Source organism: Gavialis gangeticus, unplaced genomic scaffold, assembly GCF_001723915.1.
Source record: "Gavialis gangeticus isolate Ggan-Ray unplaced genomic scaffold, GavGan_comp1, whole genome shotgun sequence".
Lineage (NCBI taxonomy): Eukaryota > Metazoa > Chordata > Crocodylia > Gavialidae > Gavialis > Gavialis gangeticus.
In genome coordinates, this window is record NW_017729027.1 from 42424953 (window position 1) to 42434665 (window position 9713).

The window sequence follows — 9713 nt, forward strand, 5'->3', positions numbered from 1 at the left end:
GGGGGGGGGGGGGTGGGGTGGGGGGGGGGGGGGGGGGGGGGGGGTGACAGCTCCCCCAGGAACCTTTCAACCTGCTTGCCCAGCAGCCAGTTTGCAGCATTAGGACAACAGCTGTCATGACTCTGACCTCAGTATCAGTGGTGAGGCTGACAGTTAGCTGATGAGGGCATGCTGCATGTTCCATTTATGGTGCCGTGCAAACTAGCCACAAAGATGTTTCACACTTTTGGGCACCAAAAATTGGTTGAATATATGGCATCATTACTATTTATGCCATGATTAATGCATTAATCATTCCATAAATATAACCTTGTGCCAAGGGTCTATGGTAGCACAGATGTCTACGTACAGTCAATTGTCTGATTATGGGCCTATTGAATAATTGGAACTATTTCAATATATTAAATCTTATCAGTATTTAATGGTATTTATTTATACTTACATTTTATTTTGTAGCATATCAACTTAAGAAGTGCCAGCCTCCTCCAATAGTTCCACATGCTGATTTATTTACAGAAGATGAGGATTTTGAAATAGGTCAGAGCAACATCTTATTTTTTCATGCAGAGGAGCTTTGTTCATTTTTTATTTAAAATATAAACTACTACAACAGCTCATCCTTATTCTGAATATTCTTCTGTGGTATCCTCATGCTGATAGCTTTTTTACTTAAACCAAATATGCCAGTTTAATAGGAACATCTTTCTTTGCTTTGCTTCTCCATCTTCCCAGCAGAGTATAAGATAATTTTGTTTATCTATTTTTAATATTAACTTTCCTTTTAATTACTCCATTCTTTTTTCTTTTCTTTTATAAAAATGCATTTGAAAGGAAGTAGCATAATTATCAGATAATAAAAGATAATGTAAAATACAGAAGTATTCAGGAAAGTCTTTGTTATTGAAACTTTTTAGGAGACTTTGCCAAATACAAGTGCCATCCTGGTTTCACTTTGGTTGGAAATGACATATTGACCTGCAAACTGAATGCACAATTGCAGTTTGAGGGCTCACCCCCTTTCTGTGAAGGTAAGTTTATCTTTGTAGTTACATATTTAAATTACCTTGAGTATTCTTTTTTTTTCTCTTCCTTTATATAAAACAACATCATGTTTTGGGATCATCTTATTTTCTACTGGCTTTCCATCATGGTTTAATTAAACAAAACAATATTTCCAGGTATTTCCTGATCTACAAATGAAATTTCAACCTTCTCATACTTTAGTCCCTAAAGTCAGGCACATAAGTCAATATTAAGGAATCCAAATGGAACTGGGCTTATTTTCAAAAGTGTTCAGTATCTATCTCTTTTTTATTGTATGTGTCTATACTCACTAAATATAATTATTGAATCATTAAAATAACCAGAAATATTTAATCCTAAAAAGGAAACATTCCTTTGTTCTCCTCTAGTCATTTAAGTATATGTTTAAATTAAACATTCATAGCAAAACAAAAAAAGGAATTGTCATTGGATTTGTATAAAGTATTTTCCATCAGTAATTGAATTCTGTCTGCTGATCACCCAACCTGTCCATACTAATTTAAGCATAGCAACAACAACAACAATATAAAAGTGGAACCCTAAGAAATTGGATGGAATTAAAATGCAATGTACACATTTCTAAACATGATGTACCTGACACAAAACTAGAAAAAAGAAAGAAAAGTGACTTATACATACTCGTTTTTTTGCACATAGGCACATACTTTACCATTTCCCCAAATGCCATAAGACAATTGAAAACATTTAAAGATATGCTAATAGATAGATGGTGAGTTTAAGCATTCACAAAGAAACACTGAAAAGCTTCTAACTGATTATTTACATTCCATATAAACATTTAACGTATTTAAAATTTAAGGATTTAAAAACGTGCATTTACTTTTATGTGAATAAAGAGTATCTGTATGTCCCATTACTATTTCTATATTCACAGAAAAGCAAATGCAAATATCATTAAAACGTGAGGACCGACCACTTCGATTTCATGGGAGCAGCATCTCTAAATTAAATTCTTGAAGGTTTTTTAAGACTATGTTTATGTATATTAAGTATTGTATGACAAAAAGTTACAAAATGCTGAAGCAAAAAAGAATAAGAAAATCTAAACCATAATAATTAAAATTATTTCCTTGATTTCCACCAGATTTATGAAAAGGGGCTTAAGCACTAAAAATACTGTTCCTGAAATTTCAAATAAGAACTTTAGTTTGAGGAACCTTGGAGAGAAGTAAAAAACCTAGCCTTTCACAACATATTAGCTGCAGCATTTAAGTATTAAAGGATTATCAGAACTCTGTAATTTTAAATTGCACCACTGGAAACCTGTGTGTGGATGTTGTAAACTTACTGTACCCAGAGGTTGTGCCCTGAAGCACACAGGACAGATATAGGTAGTTGTTTCATATGCAGGAAAAAGTATCATTGCCCCCCACATGGCACCTAATAAGGCTAATTAGCACTGCTGAGTGATAGTGCCAATTAGCCCAGCCACTCTAACCTGAACAAAAGTCAAAGAGCAACCCCCCTTGCTGCTCATACAGCTTCCCTCTCTTTATTTTAGGTTGCTTAATGCAGCTCAAAGTGTCCTTAGCAAAAGAGAGAATCTCGCACAAAATGTTTCTGCAATATACAAACCTATGAACCTGGTAGTAGAAAATAGGGACACCTGCTTATTTAAGCTAACAGTTGTGGCTTTGTGAGCAGAGTGAACTTTTCATTGTTGAAAATCCGATGTCTTATATCACTTCTTTTTTTTTGCTGCCTTGCATTTCCATTGAGCTGGTTAGTCATAGCTAGCTTTGCTAGTGAATATGTAATATTAGCATGATGAATCTAGCTTAGAGTTTACAATAACAGCAGCAACTTAACTTTTGGCCATTTTGATTGAAGTGTAAATAAAACACAAATGTCTCCAAAATGAACTGGTGAATTATTGTATACAGAGCTTTCAGAAGCTTCTGATAATGATTAGCCATCTGTTAGACACGGGATGAGCTGATTTCCAACAAGTCTTGTACAAGTTGTAGAATCTAGTGCTTTTCTTTGATCCTAGCAACACCCGTTGTTTCTTTGTAATCCTTTGAGCCCCTGTACAAGAACCTCACAGGCTATGTAGTTCATCGTTTTCCCCTACAATCTGCCTAGGTTCAACATTTTCCTTTATAGAGGTAGTTTTTGATATAAGACAGAGAAAGATACATCTGTGAGGACAAAGGCTTTCACTATTGTCTCTAGTATCTACTATGCATTTATGAATTTGAGATTCGAGCTTATTTGGACATTTTTTAATAGAGGTTTTCTTTTTCATTTTTTCCAGACAAGTCTTACTTGTCAAAACTAAAACTTTTAATCAGAACATACCAGATTCAGTTGAACTTTTTAAAGTATAGATTATCTGGCCCAGGGGGTAAATTCTTGATTAAATAAGGCAGGTAGAGACTGGCTTTGGTTGGCTGGTTAATTGGATGAGATTTTTGTGTTTTGATTGTTGATTAAAAACAAAGATGAAAAAGGAAACAGCTCAAAAAGTTTCACTGGATTAAAAAAAAGGCATTTCCTTCTCAGTTTTACTTAGGATTGCTACTATGGGAAAAGGTCAGCTTAACTGTAATAAAGCCAGAAATCATTTTAATATTTGGTACTGTAAGTGGGAATTGCTTTTGACAACAGTATTACAAAAAATATGAGGAAAGCAATAGGTTTAAAAAAAGTAGGAGGGAATAAGTGGAAATGTAGTGGTGTTATAGTTAAGTAATAAATAGGCATGCTACTACCATTAAAATGCATACTTTTTGAACATTAATTGAAGTAACACTAAATTATTTTGGGTTATAACTTGAGACTATAATTTGTTTTCCTTTTTATTTCATCTTCAAAAAAAATTTATAGAGCACCATAAATTTAACAACCATTTAGAAGAAAAGATCTTCTTTTATTCTGAAATCCTTCCAATCTGAATAAGATGAACCAAATAGATACACATGAAAAAAGAAGGAAGCAGTCCAGGAGAGGGAAAACACTGTGGATATTGATAATAAAAAGAAGGGATTGCTTGTTCCCATTGATTTACGGGAGGCAGTTGAAGGAAGAGAAAGTCTGTGAGTGTTTAGGACATAAGAATAGAGCAAAGTTTTGAAGAGTAGCAACCAAAGCATAATTTAAAAAAAAATACAATGAAATCCAAGTCCGGCTAAATCAATGTCAATGTTCCCATTGATTTCATTGTGGCTATGAGTTCAGTCCTGAAGCCAGGGTGATGCCAGCCTATTCCTGATGGGGGCAGGGAGGGAGGCTGAAGTGGGCTAGACAGAAAATTGGCGGGCCTATGCTATACACTTTTGGCTAAACATATTTACTCTTTTTTAAATAATATCCACTTAAGCATCTGACATAGTAGGTTCTTCTCTGCAAAAGCTCATGTCTTTCTAAATTAGGAAGTCTCTAAGGTGTCACCCTTACCTAACTTCAGACTGAGACAGATACTCACCTCTTTTTGAAAAATATGAAAGGTGAAAGATTTCTCTCTTCACACAATGTGCTTACTACATTAAATAGCTGTTTCATGATTTTTCTTAGTTTTCATAAACAGTTACTGGAAAAAATATCAATATTAAATTTAACTTAACTTACCCATTTTTAACTTCAGACATTATTTTAAAGACTTTATTTTCTGTATGTCCCATCCATTTCCACTGCTTACACTCTAATGATTACTAGGCAGAGACTATACCAGGTACATCAAAAGGAGTTATGGTCTCTCTGAATCAATAGACTCAACTTCTTTTTTGCTCCCACTCTAAATAACACATAATCCAAGAAGATTATTTAAAAGACTTGTTTTTACTTACCTTATATGTTAAGGAACATAAATAGAGTTTTCTTGGATAAAACAAGTGAAATATTGCTGTCCCAGAAAACCTGGAAAAGGTCACTTGAGCAATATTAAAAGATAGCTTTTGTAACTTTTTATGTGATCATCCATTTGGATCTTGCTCCAAAATATATGTTCAAATAAGGAGCTTCCAAAGGCCTTGTTACACATTACACATAACACAAATGTTGCTTGGTGTTGTTGCTAGCTCAAGTTTGAAGCTGTTACACATTAATCCAGCAGGGGCCTGGAGGACTGAAAGGGGCACCCCTCCCACCACGACCACCCATTGGGGTTCCCCCATCTCCCCCACCTATTTTCTTGTAGCTGCCTGTGCTATTTGTCATAGGGAAACTGGCTTGAAAGGGTTAACTTTCTTGTCCTGCTACTGCCACTGGGCTGTTGCTTTTCTCCAGGACAGATAGTGCAAGCAGCCACAGATAAGTGTGGGAGTGGGTGGGAGGCAGTGAGTGGGGATCTGGTGTGCTGGGGAGGGTGGAGGGGCAGTGGACCCAATCTGGGCTAGTGGAGGAGAGGGGAAGTGGGGTGTTCACACTAATATGTAGTTTAGAGTGGCTACACATTAGTGTTACATAAGCTGGATAACATGGATCAGAGATACTCCTAGGCTGGAATGGCATAACTTTAAGTCAGCTAGAGTGCTTACAACATTTTTCATGTGTTAATGTGTGGACAGTCCAGAGGTTCAAATATCCAGGAGCTGTCTAAAATGAATGTGTAACAAGGCCCTAATTCTGTATTTTCTTGTATACCACATGCCCCACAAATAAGCCACATACCATGTTGGAAGGCAGAACGTAGAGAAAAATATTTTTTTCCTGAACCCTAGCCTACACTTGTGCCTTATAGCAGTGCCTTTATGCTTCCATTCTTTCTTCATCAGAATCAAAGCATGGAAATCAGCTTCCCTAGTTAAGATGCACAGCGAAATTTTGGAGCTGATTTTTGTGGAAAAGGTACATGTGGTATATAAGTAACTACAGTATAATCTCATAAGTCTGGATCTTGAAAATCCAGAATTCTTGAAAATCCAGCACTTTTTAAGCTTCCTCCTCTGCTCCTCCAGATGGGGATGGGGAAGCTTGCACGTGGCAGCTTCTGCTGCCATCCATCACCCTGCGACACTGCTCTGCATGCAGCCACTGCTTCAGGACCGGCTGCAGCTCCCCTCTGCCCCACCCCCGGACATGGATGGGGAAGCTTATATGTGGTAGATGCTGATGCCATCCACCACCCCACTCCATGTGCGACTGTTGCTCCAGGACCAGCCACCACTACCCCCTTCCCCTGCTGCATGACCAGCCGCCACTCCAGTTTGTGAAAAAGGGAATTTTCACATTTCCAGCAGGTGCTCGGTCCCAAGAATGCCGGAGTTATGAGGTTATACTGTACAGCACATCTGTGATTGAATGTTTAGACTATAAAAGAATTTACAGCACCAGGGTAGTAAATTCAGGATCTTAAAGCAATGCTATTTTTGAAGAGCATCTAGTATAACTGCTTGTTGCAATTTTAGTGCAGAATTTCAGTGTGTGTAATCAGAATGAATGTCTATAACATCAGTATGCACTCAGGAACAGCACATGAAGGAACTAAACCAGCGATCCATAAGGGTAACTTCTTTCTGTTGCTCATTCTGTTTTTTTAAATCAATTTTAGTATAGGCTTTATTAGTTTAACTGCTGCTCTTAGCTCCTAGTTTCCATTTATGGATATATTACTACATTCATAATAACCTTCCTCATTTCTTGATAAAAAAGAAATCAATTAGCATATGTAAATAAAACCCATATCTAATACACTGATGTTCTACGTAATGGGAATGCTTCTAGGTCTAACATAAGACCTGACTTTTTTCTGGTACATTAAAAAAAAAACACAACACTTAGCACAACTTCCTTTCTTGGTGCTTCTTCTGTTAAGTGATTCAGTCATTCCTTTTCTTCATTAGCACTACTCTTTGTTCTGACATACGACTTTTCACTTTGGTGTACACTGTCTCAATTCTAGCAATATATATATATATATATATATATATAGATATAGATATTCTGAAACAATTTATTGTTATTGCTTGTTAAAAAGTAGGTTTTTATAGCTGAAGATCAGTTGAATTCAACTTTCTAATAATTTCTTAACACACCTGCATGTGGTGCACAAGAGTGTTTGACAGCTGAACAAAAAACAGTACTTAGAAAAAGCTAGATGGAGTGGAACAGAAGGAAAATATATGGAGGAGAGTAGAAAGAAGCAAAGCCAGACTGTAAAAACTTTCTTTTTCCGTGTAGTATCTGGATAGTTGTAATAAGGTTTACACTAGCCTCCTGACATGCACAATAACTGTCATGTGTAGAGCAGCGTTGGGCAATATATTAACATCCCTAGGGTACTCTAAATTATGGTGATAATTACAATATAAATACTTTCATATATTGGAAGTAAACTATTCAGTCCCTCACCCTTCATAGAGACCCTCAATGTAACTACATCTCTGGAGGAGCATACTAATTTTAAAAGATTATACTCAAGATGAGATATTATACTGAACAGGAAACATGGAATTGTGTAGTGTTCCTTATAACCCAGTTATGTCTTAACATAATTAGTACAGCACTATAGTGGTTATTCCTATTAATCAATAATATTTATGTATTAAATAATATTGTACTATAGATATGACAGTTTATAAAATAATCTTATTTCTTGAAAGCTAACTGAAAATTCAGCTAAAAAGCCACAACGTTAAGGATAAGTTTACACAAAGACTAAATATGGATTGACTGAACTGTGAACAGGTTAAGTAATGTCTAGAAAATTGGGCATGTCTACATGACACACTTCAATGCACAATAGACTAATCTACTATGCAGTAATGTGTCACTCTCTACACATGTGTGGAATTTACTGTGCAGTATATTAGTCTACTGTGCAGCTAGCTAGTCCTCAGTCCTGACACAGCGCAGTTCCCAGTTCCCTTACCCCCCGTCCTGGGAGCCAATCAGCACAGGGACAGGGTTCACTCTGTTTTCCCCTGAGCCAAGAGCCATGCAGCACTGGGACTGGGGAGCTCTTTGCTTCCCTGCTCAGCCAGGGGCTTGCTGGCATCAGTCACATAAGTTGAGACAAGTTGGTGATTCTCCATCTAGCAGGGGGCTGGCCAGGACCTGTCCTCTTCCTGGGGCAGCTGACAGTGAGCCTCCAGCTGGGTGGGAATTCCCTGCCCAGCAGGGGCCTTGCCAGCAGTGGCCTCAATAGTGGGACAGCTTTTGGTGATCCCCCTGCTGGATGGGGAATCCTTTTCTAATAGAAAGCTGGCTGGCAGCTGCCCTGGAAGCAGGACAACTCGTGGTGAGCCTCCTGTTGGTGAGCGCTGCAGGGAATGGGGCTCGCTAGCAGCTCTGTGTCCCAATGTGCATAGGGCCAGGAGAGCTTTGCTGGCTGCAGTGGCAGCTGTCTCCCAGTTCTGTGCACATCAGGACCCTTCCTGATGTGCACAGGGCCAAGAGACGGCTGCCAGCAGAGCTCTCCTGGCACCATGCGCAGGGGGATCTGCCCCTGTGCCCCCTGGCTACTCCTGAACTAGCAACCTGGGGGATCCTGGAGCTCCCCCTGGTTCTTGCAGGGAGGCAGAGCACAGCAGTAGTAGCCCTTCACATGTAAATGTGTCCACTGTGTATCAAGTCATTGAGGAAACTATCAGGTTGATAACCAAGTGCTACCGGGACTCTTTTTTGATATAAATGATGAAATTATCCAAAAGCTGTCAGGAAAGAAAGGAGGACAATCCATCACAAACTTCATGAAAATCCAAATCCACATGTCCATTTGCAGTATTACAGGGAGATTTATTGAGGCAGAGTTGGGTGGCCAAGCCCATTAAATGTAAGACAATTGGCAAAATGCCAAAGCAGATAAACTGCAACAGCATGCTGAGGAGACTACCACATACCAGTTTTACATGACAATTAATGCTTCGTGTGGCCCTTATAAAATACAAATATCAGTAAAGGGCAGGGGCGAGCCCTTTGACAACTTATTGAATACTCAGTCTAATGTTTCTGTTTAGTGCTGTTTGATGTACCTCAAATATACTTGGATATGCTAGACAATATACTAACAATATACTTAGATGTTAGACTATATACCTACTCTGAGAGATATTGCTTAGATGTTGAAAACTAGCAAAGCTCCAGGTCCTGATGACATTGCAGCAAAAGTCTGCAACTTAAGCCATAGCCCTGACTAAGAATCTGCACGAGGATGTTGCCAACAATCAATTTGTCTTGATGTTAAGATTCTCTAGTTCTGGAAAACTATTGACTTGTAAAAGGCTGTGTGGAAAATTAATACTCAGCTGTTCCACAGATTGGTCTGTGCAGATGACTACAAATTAGAGCAACATTTGATTTGGTTCCTCACAATAGGTACAGGGAGTTTTTCTCTGAAAGATAGTTTAAGTAGGACTATGGTCATTAGGGCTGTGTGAGTTGGCGGCAATCTGATCTGGCTTCAGATCTGGCCACGTTGGATGGTTCTGATCCGATCCAGAGCTCTGGATCAGGTTTCCGCCTCAATCCGGCCGAAGCGGCTCCGAAGCTTCAGAGCTGCCTCGGAGATCCGGCCATAGGGTATAATGGGGAATCAGTGAAAGATCTATAACTTTGTTGGTTTTTGTATGATTTGGATGAAACTTGCAGGGATGGTAGCCTCTGCTAACAGCATGAAGCCTGCCAAGCTTCGAGAAGATTGGTGCAGGAGTTTGGGGAGAACTGTACCTTAAATTCTTGAAAGTCAAACTCATGTCACAGCTGTGTGG

At 38.5% G+C, this 9713-nt stretch overlaps 1 protein-coding gene across 1 annotated transcript in view; it reads left to right on the forward strand.

The window, feature by feature from the left end:
* The window catches only part of CSMD1 (CUB and Sushi multiple domains 1), a 2474714-nt gene that overhangs the window by 2228406 nt on the left and 236595 nt on the right, over positions 1 to 9713 (forward strand). Inside the window, exons 48-49 of the mRNA XM_019520340.1 lie at positions 457 to 537; positions 915 to 1028. Of these exons, the coding sequence (XP_019375885.1) occupies positions 457 to 537; positions 915 to 1028 (195 nt within the window). The remainder of the gene's footprint in view (positions 1 to 456; positions 538 to 914; positions 1029 to 9713) is intronic.